Source organism: Pagrus major, chromosome 20, assembly GCF_040436345.1.
Source record: "Pagrus major chromosome 20, Pma_NU_1.0".
Taxonomy (NCBI): domain Eukaryota; kingdom Metazoa; phylum Chordata; class Actinopteri; order Spariformes; family Sparidae; genus Pagrus; species Pagrus major.
Window position 1 is genome coordinate 12495579 of NC_133234.1, and position 19518 is coordinate 12515096.

Sequence of the window (19518 nt, forward strand, 5' to 3'; positions counted from 1 at the left end):
AGCATTCTTGAACACCAATGCATCAGTGCCAAATCAGCTGTGATAGCTCGCAGTCAATATGTCACATGTGTAGCATCACATAGGTAGTTTTAAAACTCTGAATTTTAGTTTTTAAGATTAATATGAAACATCAATGAAGCACCTCTGTTTGAAAGCCCTTCTTTTAACTGTTGGACAAAAATGCTGTGTCATCTTGTAGCATGAGAGACAATGGCTTCTGTTAGAGTAATCTCTGCTGCTTTGACTGACAGCCCACAGGTGCTGACACACCGCGTCCAACGACGAGCCTGTCATGTGAGAGGCGGTTTGACAGCTGACATTGTGGAAATAGTTACCTGCTCTACATGCTGAGATGAGGGAGGGTGTTTTCAGAGCGGGGGAATGGTAAGACGTTCACAAAGAACGCCTTGGTGCGGGCCGAACTGATGGGCCTCTATTGGCTCCATTTCGAAGCAGCAGTCAGCGCAGCACTTGACCACTGACACCTGCTCATGCATCCAAGTGTTGTCACAACTGTCAGAACCTCGGACACACACAAACACTTCCTCTATGGAGCACGCTCACACCCCTGCTGAACCAAGAACAAGTGTATTAAAAGTGCGAGTGTGTCAATGACTTGTTCTCACGAGGTACACTGTTAGTTTAATGCAGGTCTAATCACCGAGACATGAACAGTTTTATTTGTGGAAGCTGAACTAAATGATGTCCAGCTCAAAGGCACAACTGGCACTTTAAACCTGGACACATGCATATGTTGATGATAAATGCAAGTAGGGAAGATGCAACTGGTCAAATATTTTAAAACAAACAAGATGCAGATGACAGTAGAATACAGTATATATTGATTGGAAAAATTAACAATAAAATGTCGTTTCAGGCTGTTTAGGAGGTTGCAATCATTTGTTTTCATGACTCTAATTGTAGTAAAGTCATCTGAGACTGTAGATACACAAACAAATTAGGTTTCTGGTTAATAACAGAAATTCCACATCCTGTCTACATCTTCAATTAAAAGCTGATTCAACTTGGATTTTTAAACAATTCATTTGTTATTTGATATCACGTTATTTCACAATAAATCATTGTTATTTTCGATCGTTTTTGTTAGTTTTATTTATTGTTTGGTGCTGTGTATCTGTGACAATTTTGTTTTTGTTACATTATAGGTTCCTGCTGCTTATGATTTAATGTGTAGAGTAATTTCCCTTATTTTCTTGTCATCGTATGCTGTCTGATCTTAAATTATTGTTGTTGTATGGACCCCAGGACATCTAGCAACCGCTTCAAGAAAGCTAATGGGGCACCAAATAACGAATAAAGGATAAAATGGAGGGAATTTCCCACCATATATTTTAGCAGTACGGTTGGAATGACTCACATTGTTTCTATGGTTTATAACAAAGAAAACATCCCTCTCACATTTTAATGGTACATTGGCCGGCCCGTCTACAGCACACAACAACTCTACAAATTTACATCCTTGAAATAACAAAACTGCTCACAATCCCAAAGTCTGGCTTAAAGATTAAATCATAGTGTTGTGAAATTGCAGTCAAACATCGTTGCTGTTCCTTGTTTTGTTTATTTTTTATTGACTAGCTGAGTGACTTTGGGGTATTTACTCGTTTTGGATACATACTCAGTTCTTCAGAGAGCCGACTCTATAACAACGTACTGTAAATGCATACACCAACAAATCTGATGAGCAAATACACTTGAGGATTGTTAATACATGTATTAAGTCTGCATGAAGCTAAATTATATTACTGTAGTATTGAAAGGATTTTAACTACTGAATTTGTTTAAAGAGTGATCCATCTCCAATCTTCTGGGATTTTATTCACTTAGCATGAAGTTGTTATTCCTAAAGTGTAGAGCAACCCTGGGGATTAATAGCAGAAAAGTAATGATCAAATACACTACTTGTCCAGACCTTCTTTTCTTGCCACCAGAGTAAATAAAAAAGATCTGATTTAATTTGCCCTTATCTGACTTTCAAGCTAGAGTAAATGACCATACAGTCTTCAAATCAAAGCAACTCAGAAAGAATGCTTTTAACGGAGCACAATGTGATCTTGCACTGGATAGTTTTGGACCTTCTGACAGCTGATCCACAGTCCTGATATGGAGCACACTGAGGCCTTCAGTAGTGAAACGGTGAGTGACGTTACCAGAATATGTTGGGCCAGGGGCAGAGACTTAATAGGGTTTCAGGCAGCTAAAATTACAAACTGACATCAGATAAATTTAGAGGTGCGACGGTAAAAACACACTGACAGGATGGTGTGGCCGTCTTCTGTAAATGTATGTGAGATATACCTCCCACTTAACTCTCTTCAACTTCTGACGAATAAACCAGCAATGGATTAAGCATTATGTAACCTGAATATCTTTGCGCCTCAGACACTGACACGACCAAAGATTAACCTGGGAAGCTAGATTTCAGTGTGTTGGCAGCAGTATGACTGTATGACTGTACTGTATACACACCAATAATGGCACGAGGAATATCACACTTGTAGGTGTTCTCAGTCATCCAGGTCATGGTAATTCTAAGTGCTGTATCGTAGGCAACTGGACTGGTTTCTGAAACCAGTCCAGTTGCCTACGATACAGCACTTAGAATCACACTTGTACCATTTCCACAACACTTAGGCATTTTTGTACTTGTGAAAATACTACTACTACTACTACTGCTGTATGTATAAAAATAGCTGGGCAATATATTTATAGTATATTGTTATAATGACATGAGACTATATATGGTGTTAGATTTCGGATATTGTTATATGGCATAAGTGTTGTCTTTTCCTGGTTTTAAAGGCTGAATTACAGTAAAGTGATTTGATTTCCTGAACTTACTACCTCTAATAATTACCTTTACCAACTTAGTCATTATATCCACATTACTGAACATTATCATCATAAACCTCATTGTGCTAATATTTTGTCAAAGTAACAATAGCCATCCCTACAACGTTGTCACAATATTGTCAAACATATCTTGATATTTGATTTTGTTGCCCAGTCCGAGCATTTATAAAGTGAGATATTAGGTAATTAGTAACTGTATCAGAATACATCTTTAGAGTAACCCTTTCAACCCTGTGTATCACAATATAAAAATAGTTTAGTGTTATTTTATTAGATCACCCAGCCCTAAGAGTAATACTAATAATAACAGTTTGTAGTTTCATATTAATTAGATTATTATTTTGATTATCGCTGAGTAGTTTATTGATCACTTGGTCTAAACAATGTCCATCATAATTTCATAGAGCCCAATGTGACATCATCCAATTGCTTTTTCTTGTTGACCAACAGTGACAAACTGGGAGATATCAAATCCACTTTAATGGAAGATAAGGAGAAACAGCAAATCTCGCGTTTGAGCGGCTGGAATCATCAGAATTTTGGCCTCTGTGCTTAAAAAATGACTTCATGATTAATAAATCAACAAAATAGTTTCCAAGTGATAGTCTGTCAGTCGATTAATTGATTAATCAATCAATCTTTTGAGACAGCCACACCACAAAGACACCAATCCTGAAATAAATAAAATAATAATAAAGAAAGATTCCATCATGGACAACTCAACACCACTGGAGAGCCTAACAATAAATTATGCCCAATTATCAGGAACGCAACATAAAGCAGCTTAATAAAATGTCCGGGTCATTAAGTTACATCTCATTATAGTGATAATTACTCTGATGGTGAGATGGGGCTCGGGAGGTCCAGTCAGCGTGGAGGACGTCCCTCTGTCGGCCGATGGAGGGAGTGGTCTAACCGAGGGAGAAGTGTGTGTTTGGCTGCTGCTTTTTCACCAGCGCTTCCTAAACGGGGCACGAGACAATAACACATCACTCCGGACAATCGGTGACAAAAACAACGGACTATTACTCACCACTCCACCCCCCTAAAAAAAATACCAAAACACGCCGAAAGCTATTTGAGCTACATATGCCTCGAATAGGGCTGTGAAACAATAGGCATGTTGTTCATGTGACCACAGAGCCATTACTGTGTATTTACACACTATTCATATATCTAATCATCGCACAGCCTAATTATCTCCCTCCATCCTTCATCCTATCTCGCCATGCACATATTTTATTCACTCAGTCACTCCAGCTCTCCTTACCCGCTTTATTCACTCATTCACCCGCTCATGTATTCACTCCTCCTCCCTCCCTCCCTCTCCTGTGCACTTGTGCCATAGAGTGTAACTCACCCTCTCATCTCCTCCCTCCCTCTTTAGTTCAGCTGGGAAAAAAACCCTCACTCCTTCACCCCTCCCTCCCTCCCCTTCCCTGTTTTCACTCATTCACTCCCTCATCGCTCACTAACCCACTAACTCACCCACCCTCCTGTTAAAACACGCGCACCAGAAAACAAAAACACAGTCATCAACTCCCTGTGAGGACACAGGTGGAGACAGAATGACAGAGGCACTGACATTTTCCTCAACTTAATTTGGATTATCTACATTATTTATCGGCTCTATTTACAAAACACACAGGTGAGATTTTAAGGTAAATAGGCATAATGTTTTTTGAACAGTGGACACTTCACTGCTTCATAGTGTCCCAGTGTAGTCTGAACTGTAGAGGACCCACCTCTCTGACAAACTGCCTGCTTCTCTTGCACCACTGCCTATGATGTGGATGAGGACAGGAATGTGGTTGTTATCCATAAAAATAGTGTCCACTAACTCTGATAATCATGCCACAAAACTCGGGGGAAAGCAATCCTCCAGTGGCTGTGACTTTCATATAGGAATCAAAATGGCGTTGCAGGGAGGGACATTAGACCAGATATTAAAATAAAGAATAAAACAGGAGAATTATAGTAAAGTTTGTAATTTGGGATGTTTTTGTAGCTTTGGACCGGCACCACGGACCCTCATCAAAATGAGGAGAGCCAGATCTCAAACCTGTTATTGACAGAGATCTGATGCGCCAGTTCCTGAACAAAAGAAAGCCATCACTGCGCCCTACATTGAAGGACTTTGGTGTCGGCTGCAGTCCCCCTTACAGCTGGACCCACACCTGGTCACACAACAGCCACTCACACCCACATCCGAAATGTGGTGATCGATTTTATGATGTGCTATCAGAATCCCTGATCTTTGGAGGTGTTGGCAACTTTCCTGACAATGGAGCTCGAGTGGCGACTGCCATAGTGACAGTTATAAGCAATTCTGTCCAAAAAACAGCAAACACAGCGAAGCCATCCACCCTGTTCCAACCTATATGAACCCATATTATCGTCCCAAACGTCACCTGTGACTTAGATATTGTGACAATTAATTTATAGCAGGTTTAACACTAAATAATCTCGACCACGTCACTCAAAGTCAATGGCCGGACTGTGTTAGTTGGGAAAATGTATCGATGTATTAAAAGCAAAAACGGAAACCTGGAGCGACTGAACCGCGTGCATCCGTTGGAGCATAGATTCAATTTCGACATGCATTCAATGATTTGGGCCCAGGTTCCGTCTGTTTGGGTCAATTTAACGCGAAATGTGCAAAATTGTTCACAGCACGCGTTACTTCCAGCCGGTTTTCTTGGAATAAAAGTTGTTCGCCGGCGCGGCTGAGCGAAAACAAGTGTGTCCCCGTGAAGCTCAATGTCTCTGCTATCAGCCCATAATGTTTTGTGGATCAGTTCTCCGCCGTAGTTTTTATATTTGTCGGGAGTTGGAGGATGAAGAAACACAAACGGGACGGCGCCAGTTCCATGGAGTCCGCTACATCAGCTGCTGGCAGTTGGTGTTCTCAATCACGTCCGCAGAAAGGCTTCATAGGCTCACTGGAGCGCCTGTGGAATAAGACACTTAAGTGGTCCGGTGTATTGACGCGTCACTTTGCGTGGACAATTATTACAATATTTTTACTATATCAACAGTAAGCGTTACATTTTCCGCCTACTGGTACTTTTTTTTTTTTTTGGGAAAAGCTTTATTTGTGGCCGAGCAGACGTATCGCTGTTTCCTGACGCCCTGGTGTATCAGCTGAGCCGGGTGAAATTACACCTCCAGGACTTTTTTTTTTGGTCAACTAACTCAAAAGAAAAGTCACCATGGCAGAGACGTCGGCAACTCCGGCCAAAGCCAAAAAGGCTTCCAAGCCCAAGAAACCTGCTTCTCATCCCAAGTACTCGGACATGATCAAAGCGGCGATCGCTCACGACGCCAGCCGGAGCGGAGCGTCCCGTCAGTCCATCCAGAAGTACGTGAAGAAGAACTACAAGGTGGGCGACAATGTCGACGTGCAGATCAAATTGGCCCTGAAGAGGTTGGTGGCAAGCGGGATGCTGCGCCACACCAAAGGCATCGGTGCGTCCGGATCCTTCAGGCTGACCAAACCAGAGGACTCCAAAAAACCAACCAAGGCACCGGTATCTGCCAAACCAAAGAAGGCACCGAAGCCCTCCAAACCCAAGAAGGCAGCCAAGCCCAAGAAGGTGTCAAAGACGCCGGAGAAGCCCAAGAAGGCAGCTGCAAAGAAAGTGAAAAAGGTCGTGAAAAAGGCGACGCCAACTAAAGCCAAAAAGGCACCAGCAAAGAAATCCAAGGCAGCCAAGCCCAAGGCAAAACCAGCAAAGAAGGCAGCCAAGCCCAAGGCGAAACCAGCGAAGAAGGGAGCCAAAGCAGCAAAGAAGAAGTAAATGGACAATATGAGAGAGACAAAGTCACTGTAAATACTTCAGGAAATGTTTTCGTATATGTATTATTTTTGTAAGGTCTCATGCAAACTTATGCTGTTTTTACCAGTAGTTTTCTCTCCATTGCACTATTGCCTATAGATGCTGTAGACATAATTGTGAGCATTTTTATTTCGAGTTAATAATACTGTTGATTTCTGTCTGATCCTTGGATACAAATAAGCTCGTCTAGGGTCTTGCTGAGAAGGAAAACAAATGTATATACAGTTGAACTATTGAATAGTTATTGTTACTGCACGAGGTCATACTGAAAATACAAATGTGTCAATGGTGGGCATTGTCGAGCCTTTACAATGTACAGACCATAGGCAGTGGACGTCAGCAAGATTCTCCTAAAGGCTCTATAGTTGTCATTCAAGCTCCATTCTGTAAATTTCCTCATGTTCAGACGACTCATGATATACAAGCATCTCACTGTGTTCAGCCACTTTTAAAGACTGTTTATACTGCAATTCAATAAACCTTTGTCATCTTCTACAAAATGTGTTTGACAACTTATTGCGCGCGTTTTACGCATGCGTAAAATTCTTGGTGAGTTGGACGGAGGAATTTCTGTGCATATCAGGCATTATTAGACAAAAAGCAATCTATTACAATAGACAAATAACACTGTCTCCCTCATTTTGATAGACATATACAACATAAATGAAGGCCTTTTTTAAAACTCGCTGAATGAAAGTTTAGCTATTGTGCGCCAAGATGTTGCAGACAAAGCCTACCTATGGAAGCTCCAATGAGAGGGGGGTTGTTCTGATGCAGAGAGGCTGATAAACATGGGTAACAAAAAAATTATGAGCTGGGAAGTCACATGAAAAATCTGTGTTAAATATCATCAGGTCAGACCAATAATCCTGCTCTCTGGTTAGATTGACGTTTAACTTCCTTACCTGCCAATCATGGGGACAGACAAGGTCTTTGTAGGACACGTTTGTGATATGAATTGAAACCCTGAAGACCGTAAGAGTTCTCTAGGGAACACAAGTGTACAGAAACGAAGTCCCCAAGAGGACGGGACAGTGTTAAACAAGGCCAAGACATTCATTTACTGGATAAAATTAAAGTTTTCTGCAAGACGGGTCTAAACGTCTCAGTCTACAATGCAGGACATTTACAGCAGTTGCTGCTTTTCTAGCACATGCAACTGCGCTCGAAATCCTAACATCCACTTTCCTTGAGGGTGGCTGCAGAGAAATGAGGCAGCTTTGAAGACACACCCAGTGTTAACTTGTCCTGCCTCTCACCTGGCATGCAACTCTGCCATCTTGTGGTGTCTTACAGGAACAGGCGACTCCTCGTCACTGCAGTTAGGACTGAGAGGCCAGCAGCAGACAAGCAGGAGTCAAACTGATGAAAGTCAAGATTACACACCAGTTACCCTCCTCATACTGTTATTCATTATTATCTTGAATGACAGGTGTAAGAGCACCAAACTAACCTTGTTGCGCAGCTTCAGGCCGAACGATTCTATTCTGAGATGCTACGTGCAAAAGGGTAGTAACTGGTGTTGCTTCAACACAGAGTAATCCATCTTGAATTCTGACCGCACAGCAGAATACTGCCTTTTGGAACCCATTACTTTAAGCAACAAACATTTTGTAATTGCAATCACAGGGTATCTGGAGCATTTTTAAACAGTTCAGTCATAAACACTCAAAGTACTGCAGAGCTTAAAATGTGTGTGGTCAGGTCTGAAATCTGCTACCTGAAAAAAAAAACAGCATATTAACATACAGCCTTAAAACATATCTTTCATTCCAACAGCCATTGTGTCTTTTGGGCAAAAGTCCCCACCCAGTCTGGTCTGGTCTTTTATTAAGCATCTAAATCAGTTCAATTTCAAGTAAGAAAACAGCAATATTTTAAAAGTCACACAAGTGTATTCTGCAGAAACAGCAGGTCCCCAGCGAAATCAAGCAACAAAACAGACGTTAACATGACTGACTCATGTTGGAAAACATTATGATGGCAGATTATGTAACAAGGTCAAAGTGTATGCACAGTGTCAGGTTTGTGTAAATAGAAAAAAAAGCAGATTACACATCTATTTCAGTTTCAGTCAAAATCATTTCCATTTCAATATGAACAGAAGGAAACTGAGTGGAAGCAGCGATAAAGATGACCAGATTTTTCTTCCACATTTGGTAATTTATAGCTTTTGCTGCCCTCCTTTTACAGGACAAACATATTTCTTGCAGAGTTCTTGTAGACGCATAAACAAACCGCTGTTTTTCTTCATGCACATCTCATCCTGCCACAGCAGATAAGTGGAGGCCTTACAGCTAAAAACAATAAAATGTTTCATTCTCAGGCAAAGTAATATGCCTATGGAGCAAATAACATGCTACGACTGCTCATTGCTGCTGGAGTTATTTGGCAAATCCGTTATGCATGTCTTATATCTGTAGTGGCATGATGAAACGAAGTGTTCTTTGAGGAGCTCCAGCAAGAGATTCAGTGGCAGCCAATCAGGATGCTTGGTCTTAAAAATGCTTCATGTACTGCCCTTTGGTTCTCCAGTCTAGTTAATTTGGCATTTTTCTAATATATGCTTCGGAAAATCTGCATGTATAAAAAAAACTCTCCAATCTCACCATCAACACTTAACATATAATTGATGGGAGCAATAGATTAGACGCAACCATCTTCCCACATTTCCTCCTCTGATAAAGCACCTTTTTGGACATGAACTGGCCTTCATGTATCAATGCACTGAGCGCTGACAGGCTAACTCCTACTTAACCTGGTTGGACAATATAAGGCAGAAAAAGCTGGGCACAGCAGTGTGGGGAATAATATGATCACTAGCTTCCAATTGCCCTTGGAGTACTGCGATCAACTGACTCAGAGGAAAAGACAAAGTCAAGAAATCAGACACTGAGAAAGGGCAGAGATATGAAGAGTTTCCTGTGAGCCTTCAGCGTGAAAAGTAAAATGATGCAGACTAGGTTCAGACTGCAGTGGTTCTGGATCTGGTCTTGAAGGATTGGTCTTCATGGATGGATGGAAGCGTGGGGAAAATAATATCAGCTGGTTGTTGATCATTTCAGTCTGGATATGGCTCTGTAGATGGCAAAACCGAGAACTGCAACCACAGCCGAGCCTAATGCCACTCTCAGCCAGAAGGATGTGTTGGTCATGTCTGAACCATTCAGGTGTCTGGAGATTGGAGGGAAACAAAACAACAAGTATCAGTCACAGAAAGCAACACAAAGCTGATATCATAAGCAAAACTGCTTCTTTAACACCTCTACCTACCACCCTTAAATCACTCCATGCTAATAGAATTCTCCTCTGACTGATCTTGATATTTTCCAGGTTTTCAATGATGTCTGAATTGACTTACGGGTATGTTGCTGCCCAGGCGAGCCTGGTGGAGATGTTCTTGCTGGTGGCATCGAGGAGCAGGCTGGAGAAGGGCAGCGGTGGAGGCAGTCGGTGTTTATAACAGAACTCTGCTGGAGTCATTCCATGAAACTGCTTGACCTCAGGAAGATCCACCTTGGAGGCGACCAGCACACATGGGATGTTGCTCTCCATGTAGTGTTGCTAAGTGAGAAATGAGATAAAGAGAGAAAACTTCAGCTGAGGGAGAAGAAAACCTACCTTCTTTTCATGGGGGTCATAATGAAATTCAGGTAACTTAACTGTAATACATATTAAATGCAAACAAAGTGATGAAAAGTCAGGATCCCTTTATCATGACTTGTACATGAAATCATTGCTTATTTAGTTGAAGATGATTAGGCTGGTTACACGCACATCACGTAGGTGTATTGGGTTTATGCTGCTTATTTAATTTACTCATTGGTGGAGACACACACTTCTCCCTGTGGGTGTCAAATGTCCAACAGTAAGAACAGTAACTGTTTACGTGGAGACGTTCATTGCACGGATAATCACAATAACAGACCAAAACAAATAAAATGTCCTCTTGTAATCACCTTAATCAGAACGACCTCTCCACTTAGGAATGTTTTACTTTTGAAGAGGTGACAAACACAGTCCTGATTACTGTGTACAGAACTAATCACAATGTTTTTTTACCATAACGACTGGGTAGAAAACCCCTGCATCACAAACCTTGTACACATTTTAATTTTCTTTTTTTCTTTATTAACAAGACCTTCACTAATGTTAGGTTGGAGACATAATTTACCTGTTGGGCCACAGACTACAGAAAATGACAAATTGAGTTTACCCAAAACTAGCAGCTAGTCTGCATGGCAATGAGATGTTGCTGTCAGGTAGATTTGGTTGATCTAAAGTCACTAGCGAAACATCACAGTACATAATAAGCACAGCATAAACGTCAGATATGTTGGACAACCATATTTAACTATATGCACCAATCACCCTTAACATTTAAAGGACTAACAGGTGAAGTAAATAACATTGATCATCTTGTTACAATGCAATGTTCGGCTGGCATTTATGTGGATGCAATTTTGACATACACCTCCCACCCAAAACACCTCTGCAGACCAAGTACACCCTCTCACAGCAACGAGTAATCACCGCAGTGGCTGGAGGTGGCTATTAAATAACTGCAGAGTACTATTCGCAGATGGAAGGTATGTGTCTTGTTCATTTGCTGCAAATGTTAGAGCACTTTTTTTGTACGAGCATGTAAAAAGGATACATTTTTGCGTCATTTACTTTTGTATACAGGTTAATAATTTTGATGGATTTGTCATTTGGACTTTTCTGATATGTGAGAAAAAGAAGACATGAAGACGAAGCCACTGAATCTGAGCACCATGAACTTAGTGTACATCTGAAACAGTAAAAACAAACTCTCCATTCTGTCATAATTTTAATATGATGGATTATCTAACACAAGCTACTAACTAATGTTTAACACTTCAAACAGAATTAACTATTGTAATTACAAAAACAAGTATTAGAAACTGCTAAGGGCAACAAAGGGAGCTGCATTATTAAGTAGGCTGAGTGTGTGCAGAAGGCAGCACAAACAGTGTAAAGTAGATGGGCAACCTATGTGAATGGCAAAAACTAAAAATCATAATAAACAAACACTGTATTGTTGTTCAAATGCTCCTTTAACCTATGCTGTGACTGACCTTGTATATACTGGCACAGTAGTCAAAGGAGTGTGGGTCACTGGTGTCGTACATGAGACAAGCAACATCACAGGAGGCGTCTGATGCCTTCAGGAACTCCACCTCCACATCCACCTCATTGAGCTGCATGGAGAGGAGAAGAGTGTTGTGCTCAAGCTTAAGTCAGGGTCAAAGGGAAAAGGGTCAGCATTAAGATTAGGAGGGGAGCTACTTACGATAAGGTACTTCTCCTGGTTGCTGACTTGGACAGTGTTAATGGCATAGGGGGAGAAGGCACTGCTAGGATTTCCCGTATTCTGTAGAGGGCAAAAAAAAGAACAATCACTACTTGGCATTATCAGTGTTGATAATGCAGACAAGCACAAGTTTATCAGTTTAATAATATAACTTTTATTATTTTTAGTTCCAGACTAGCAGATGGTGCCATACCACAACGTTGCGGCCCAGAAAGGCCTGAAGAAAGGCTGTCTTGCCCGTCCCCCGTGGTCCGATCACCTTGCAGAGAAACACTGACCGCTGTGTCTGGCACTTCTCCAGGTCCACTTCTTTCTCCCGTGTTACTGCACACAGAGACAAGCAGAAACACAAGATGTAAACATGATACACAAACACACAGCGTTGCCCTTCTGTCGGTTAGAATTTGACTAATCTTAAAGACTACAGCTGAACCCTTGTCCTACCTCACCAAATGGTAAAATTGAAAATGCTCTTTGATTTTCAGTACAATGGACATAATTTGTGAGCTACTCATTAGGCCAACATCGTCATTAAAAAGGCCAAGCAGAGTAATTAATTCCTCCACCAGCCGAGAAAGATCAACATGACACAGGAGCTGTTGTTTCAGTTCTTTACATGGCAACAAATGCGTCTATTCTCTCCAGTTTCATCACCGCTTGGTTTGTCTTGGCTACCAAACAGAATATACAGGCTACAGTTCAACCTGTAGAAAACATCTCTTGTGCTGATCTGTTTATTCTTGAGGATTTGTAGCTGCTGCATCACAGATCTCATCAATAAAGCTTATTGAGATAGGAATGATAGCAAATAAAAAAAAAAATTTACCATTTAGGAAGTCACTTTAGTTCGTCACATAATAAATAACCCACACTCTATGGGTTTAAATTTATGAGCAAATAAAGACTCAAAAAAACGAAGGCTACTTAATAACATGACATTTATTTCATACTACAGTAAAATAGGTCTAGATTGAGTAACTTAAAGTTTAGATAAAGTGACATCTAGTGGCAATTAGGGGATTTTCACCAGTCATAACAACTAGGTTTAGAATATAATGCAGGTGCACATTACACCTGTGTAAATGCAGCATATGCTGATCCATCACAGTCAGAGGAAACAAGACTAATAGTTATAGGATATGTAGTCATATAATAAAATTTGACAAAAAAGTAAATGATTGAAAGAAGAAAAAAGAAGAAACTAAATTTTTGCTCATAGCCAGTAATCGGGGAAAAATGCATGTTGTGACCAATGTTAAGAGGGTTTTATGGTCTGTACTGACCCTTTAAGGATGTCTGGGACTCATCTTATATTACTTCAATCTGTACTGTTAGACCTCACTATTTATCAATATGTCAAAACTGTACTTTCAGCCGCAGCTGTGGTCTTACGATTGGTACTCTAGATTTAATGAATGTCTGCACCAAACACTGTGGCAATGCATCCAACAGCTGCTGATATATTTCACTAAGGAGCAACGTATTTGACTGACAACCCAACTACAGCTGCATGTCTACAAATAAATGTACAATAACAATTAACATCAGTAGTACTTAATCAAAAGATTGATTTTACTCAACTAAACACAGAAATTACATAATGCTCTGTAGTAGTCCCCTTGTTAAAGGATCCCTGTTGATCTTTGTTGCTCTCTGGCCTAAAGGAGCTCACCTCTAAGAATTTGTGTGATTAGCAGCAGTGAGACGTATTACATCACACTGTCCAATCTTATTAAAGCTGTCCTGACAAACTGTCCTCTGTTTGCCACTACTTTACACACAGGATGTCTGCACAGAGACACTACTACGATGTACACCCACTGGTGCACATCAATTCTAATATTTCAAACAGTACTCATTTTTTATTGGCCACATCCTCTAGAGGTACATTACCTTAGAGGCTGTTATTCTTTACACACAGTAAACAAGCCTTGTTATATTTATCTTTTAATAAAACTCTACCATTTTATGCCCTAACAGCCACTAATTTAAAACAGCAATCATTATTACCTTGATTAATGTTCACAAGAACAAAATGTGTATCACGTGTGGACAGAGCACTCGTTTCAATCCGTGCATGCATAAAAGTGTCTTAAATCACATGCAATTAATAAACTCTCAATTTAAATTCAAGTCCTTCACCTCTCAAGGACAAATGTACATGCATGTAAATCTATTAGGCCTTTGGTCTGGATTAAGACTAGTAATCCTCCTACAGAACAGTGCTTAACTATGAGACTTGTATTTAAGTTTTCAAAGAGGATGCACAGTATGTCTACCATGTTCCATAGTAAGATGGTCTTTATAATTTACATGCCGTTTGTCAGGATTGCCTAAAATTAACAGTCAATTAAACACACACACACACACACACACACACACACACACACACACACACACACACACACACACACACACACACACACACACCTGTGATTGCGGCAGTCTGTGAGTCCTGCTCAGTGAGGATAGGGTAGCCTAGGTATCCTAGGTGCTCCAGGCAACGGTGGATGTCAAGATATGCAGAAAGCCTGTGTATAAAGGTATTGACACACATGTGACCTCTGGAGCAGAACATACACTGCTGAACATAAAGTGCACAAAAGTGTAAACATGCTTACAATCACATGAAATCATTAAAAACTGAGAGAGATACTTACGTCCACTGACAACGGTAGCCAAGGTTAGAAATGTAGCCCTCGTCTGTGGTTGGGACGGTCATGTAGACCTCTGCGCCCCATGGCATGTAAGGACAGACGCAGAACAGGTTCTTGAGCTCTGTCGGTGACAGGGCAGAGTCTTTGTCCTAAGATCAAACAAAACATCAATGAATATGCTGGAATTTTATTGTCGAGTGAGACATTGTGACCAAAGGTAGTCAGGAATGCTACTCACTTCATCGTACTTGTCAAACAGCCGCTGGAGGAACTGGTGGCCTACATGATTGAGCTCTGTGGTGCAGCCGACAGGAACTCGTAGTCTGTCAACAGAAACAAAACAGTTTGATATTCAGATACCTGAACATTTCTGTCTAGTGTGCACACACATACCACAATAAGGGTCAAATTAAATAAAGGAAAAATAAGCAAGTCTGAGATAGACAACTAAGTCGAACACAGGGACCGGGATCATTATTCTCCACTACTACTGCAATAAAACCTGCTGTAAAACTATAGTTATCAGCAATATAAAAATGTAGAGGGGAACTGATTGTCACAAAACATACTCAGGGTAAAGGTAATCATCAGTCAGCTCAAGGTTGTCGTCATAACCAAACTTCCTGAGGATAGTCCACGTGGTTTCATGTCGGCCCCTCTGGATAAATAATGTATTAAGGAACAAGAAACCTAAAAAAGAAGAGACACAATAGTTGGCCATTAGTGGAGTGTGGCCTTACAACAACACGGTTTAAAGTTGCATGTTCTCATTCATGACTGATTTTTACCATTTAGGGTGAGGCCGTTGTCCTGCACCCCATCGCTGGTGTTCTTCCAAACTACTGTCTTCACATCTTCTAAAGCTTGAGGTGCCAGAGGATTCCCAAAACAAGATTTCTGCACATAAAAATGGATGGTTTTCCTTTTTTTTATTAGAGCAAACAAACCACTGATTCAAATAAGAACTGAGAAGACGTAATGGTAAGTGATTTAGACAGGCACCTGAAAGCAGTTGAGTTCAGCGTCACTGAGGATACGGTCGTTGTCCTGGTCGGAAATGTAGAATATTCTGCTAAGAGCTCGGACACACAATGTTTTTAGCTGGGGAAAAACATTGAAGGACAAAAATCTTATCAGCATATAAACAATCATTTGTGTACACGAAATAAGTGGACTGAGACAGACAGACAGGCTGACTCCACAGTTGCCATCCCATTTCCAAAAATGGCTGACCTGTTTGTCCTCAGGGTCATAAAGAGGTGCAGTGGGGTGAAGAACTGCCTTCTGTGCGTAGTAGAACAGCTCTGAAATGTTTTTCAGGTTCTTTGCAGAACACTTGAAAGAGACAAAACAGCAGAGAGAAAATATCAGATACAATAATCTCTGCAATCTAAAGGCCAGATAAAGTGTGCATGTGTAAATATTTGTGTAAAACCCGGCAACTGCATTTCAATGGTAAGGTAAGTGTAGGTGTGTACAGTAAATCTGACCTCAACACACGTCTCAATCTCAGAGAACTGGTTCATGATGGGAAGAATGGTTTCCATTGAGCTCCCACTGCGCAGATCAGACTTGTTTCCCACGAGGATGATGGGAACTCTGACATAACATATGGAGACAACTCTCAATACAACACTATCATGACATGTTGGGTATAAAAGTGACATCACATTCCTGCAATACAAGACATTATGCAAATCAGTCTACATCCAAACTATGTGAACTTCATGCACTCACACTCCACAAACTCTGGGCATTATTCTGATGTACTTATGTCTTATTCAGGACGACTTAGTGAAACGTAAACAACAGGCTCAAATTCCTAGATTACCTAGTTTGCCAACATTACATTTCAACAGTAAGGAGTGCGAAGTTCAATACCTCAGGTAACACACACACACACACACACACACACACACACACACACCCATCAACAGCTGATACATACTTGTTCCCTTTCTCTGCATCTCCGTTCACTAAAGGTATCCATTTAGTTCTGATCTGTAACAGAAGAGTATGATACAAGTCTCATTTGTGTTGTATTTCTAAATATGTTTAGTTAACCTGTTATATACAGAATATGAAATGGTTGTACAGTACAGAAGAAGGTTCTTACCTTGTCTATTGTGTCCTCGTTGGTGACATCATACACTACGCACACCACATTAGCCTGTGCGGGTTAAAGAATGAACATTCAATGAACCTTTTATAGTTTAAACTTGACCAAAGGAAAGAAGAATAGAAGAGTGACTAAGACTGACAAATAAAAATAAAAACAATTAGGTTACTGCTACAAAGTGCAAACAGTTAATGTAGAAAAATACACAGAATTAGAGAAACAACTATGAAAAGGATAAAGCTTAGAATGTTTATAGTAATGGCCTAAACGACTTAATGCTGGGCCTCTTATAAATATGACTTCTGACTACATCTAAACAAAACTGTGACAAACCTCAGATACACTGTCATTCACTTATATGGCTCCAAGTTATTTTTAAATCAGGGCTGGCACATCAAGTTTCAACTCTCACAAAGGATGATGTTCAGTATGTTCATTAGTGCTGTATGGTGTACTTACCTTGATGATCTCATCTCTAAGGACTTCATCCGTCTGCTCTTTTTCTGTAGGGGTTAAGTACAAACGTAAGCACATCTAAAAGTCTTGCCATTTAGACCCACATGCATCATGTGTGGCTTCGACAAACTGCACACACAAGCTAAAGTGAACGATGCTGCGTGTCATGTTACCTGAGTAGTCCACTATGTGTGTGGGCACCTTCTCTGGAGTCACGTCAGCGGGGATGGTGATCTCTTCAGCTCTGGGGGGAACCTATCAGAGATTGCAGATCACAAATAAATTCTCAACCCACAACACAAACACACATTTCCAATGTTGCTTTAAGCATGGATACAGCTCTAGTTTTGTTAAACAAGAACAAGCTGAAATGCAAGGCGATTTTCACTTTAGGAGGAATGTGTGACAACAATAGTCCAAACTGTATTAGTCATTAATACCATATGAATATAAATGTAAAATTTCTCCAAGGGATTTTGAGTAGTATCCAAACACTGTGTACTACAACCTTACACATCTGAAACACTTGTGTCCTGGAACTAAAAGTAGCTGTGACCAAAAATAGGTCATAAAAGTACACAGCAGCGCGGGCTGACTTCACCCTCTCAAACAAAAACAAAACAAGCTGCAAAAGTCACTAAAACATGGGAAAACCCACACTGAATTCAACCTTTTCAGTAAACTCCAAACTCCAGGGGAACCTCCTTTTGGATTTTTAACCAACATACTGAGTAGAGGAATCAATAGATGAGCCTAGTATGAAATCTTGATTCAAAGTCAGATTAAAAGAAACATTACTGTTTTTATTTACAATATAGTATAAAATTGAGGCACTGACATCTCATCCGATAAGAAGTCCTACTTGCAAGAGGAATAGAAAAAGTTGTACATAGCGCAAAGTAAGCTGCAAAAAAATGTTCTTAATTATATTAGCTTGCACACAGTAACTAGCCCCATATTTACTGCACACAATGAACCAGTATGCTGACTACTGTAGAGTAACTGTAGCAATGATTAGCATACAGTGGTCAGCACAGACTACAAGAGGCAGATGGTCAGCTACTTGATATAACCTCAGCTTTCATGGATGCCGCATCCTCCAAAGAAAAAGGACTTTTAAGCAGAAACACAGTGGTGGTGGATAGCTGTGCTGACACTCACCTCCTCTGGGAACTCCTCACCGACCAAAGACATGATGAGTGATGTCTTCCCCACCTTGGCTGTTGGAGGAAACAACATGATGTGGATGTGAGGAGCATTAGAGAGACTCAGGGATGAAATGACTGCTACAAGATGTACTAGCAAGAAGCTGACTAACGTTACTCCTTATGTTATCATCAATCAGACAGCTGAATATCCTGATATTGACCTATGCAACTCTAAGGACCCTGAATTAAACAGACAATATTAAGCCTAACACACCACTACAACACTGTTATTATACTGAACCGTTAATTTCTATGTACAGTTCAGCTAAAGGAAGATGTTTCACTTTTACTAAAACCTGGTCAAATGACATTATTACAGTCATAATGTAACTCTAGATAACGCTGCGCTAAAAACTGTTCTGCCGTTAGCGTTAATTAAGCTAGTTAACTAACCTGTAGTTCATAAAGCACAGCTAACCTTTGTTAGCCAACTCTCTTACTACGGACAACTTTATTAATAACAGACTTTTAAAATACATCTGTATATCTTTTTATGTGGTTTAAGTTAAAACACGCTAACTAGCTAACTTGTCTATGGTAGTTAGCAGTTAACTACTAACCGTTCACAAGTTATGCGCAAAGTTATTTTTTTGCTAACTTAGCATAGCGGAAATTAACAATTGGAAAGCGGCCACTGCGAAGAAAACATTTATCTGATAGGTCACACATGCAGTGCAGACATATATCTCCCTTTTCCAGAGAGATATCGGCACCATGCCACCAGGAGTAACCGAGGTAAATTCAGTTACAAGTTAGTATGTTAGCTACTACAGCTAATGTTTGCTGAGGCTAGTCTTTTAGCTTGTGGTCAACTGTCAGTGCGAAGGACTTACGCTCCCCCAATAAAAGTATCCTGACGTCTTGTTTCATGTTTCCCCTCTGTTTGAAGAACAGCCAGACGCACTGCAGTACTAAAGTGACATTTATCTTTCATTTGAATGTCAAATCTCCAGCTACAATAAAATGTGTGCGTCCACAGCGATATGTATGCACCCAAGGTGAAACCATATCATTCCGGTTCACGTAGGAG

At 40.5% G+C, this 19518-nt stretch overlaps 2 protein-coding genes across 2 annotated transcripts; one reads left to right on the forward strand and one right to left on the reverse strand.

Moving 5' to 3' along the window:
- The first annotated feature begins 5847 nt into the window (after window positions 1–5847).
- On the forward strand, window positions 5848–7213 carry h1-0 (H1.0 linker histone). The gene has a single exon (XM_073489146.1). It carries the CDS (start codon window positions 6087–6089, stop codon window positions 6672–6674), a length of 588 nt encoding a protein of 195 aa, XP_073345247.1. The 5' UTR covers window positions 5848–6086; the 3' UTR covers window positions 6675–7213.
- A 1282-nt stretch (window positions 7214–8495) lies between these two features.
- rhot2 (ras homolog family member T2) lies at window positions 8496–19503 on the reverse strand. Its single transcript, XM_073489147.1, has 19 exons — window positions 19322–19503; window positions 18442–18500; window positions 17454–17535; window positions 17284–17327; window positions 16822–16875; window positions 16654–16706; window positions 16196–16304; window positions 15939–16040; window positions 15708–15806; window positions 15494–15602; window positions 15275–15395; window positions 14944–15028; window positions 14709–14854; window positions 14479–14579; window positions 12242–12372; window positions 12028–12108; window positions 11813–11935; window positions 10075–10277; window positions 8496–9887 (listed from the first exon to the last, which is right to left on the reverse strand). The coding sequence occupies exons 1-19, from the start codon at window positions 19356–19358 to the stop codon at window positions 9770–9772; spliced, it is 1857 nt and encodes a 618-aa protein (XP_073345248.1). The 5' UTR covers window positions 19359–19503; the 3' UTR covers window positions 8496–9769.
- Window positions 19504–19518: the final 15 nt, after the last annotated feature.

Bases quoted from the DNA above. Each gene is read 5' to 3' on its own strand.
- h1-0 (XM_073489146.1), top strand. From the start codon at position 6,087: ATGGCAGAGACGTCGGCAACTCCGGCCAAAGCCAAAAAGGCTTCCAAG.
- rhot2 (XM_073489147.1), bottom strand. From the start codon at position 19,358: ATGAAACAAGACGTCAGGATACTTTTATTGGGGGAGC. The intron at 18,501-19,321 runs GTAAGTCCTTCG...TTCCTCCAACAG, and splicing joins GATACTTTTATTGGGGGAGC to CCAAGGTGGGGAAGACATCA. The intron at 15,396-15,493 runs GTAAAAATCAGT...CTTCTTTTTTAG, and splicing joins CAACGGCCTCACCCTAAATG to GTTTCTTGTTCCTTAATACA.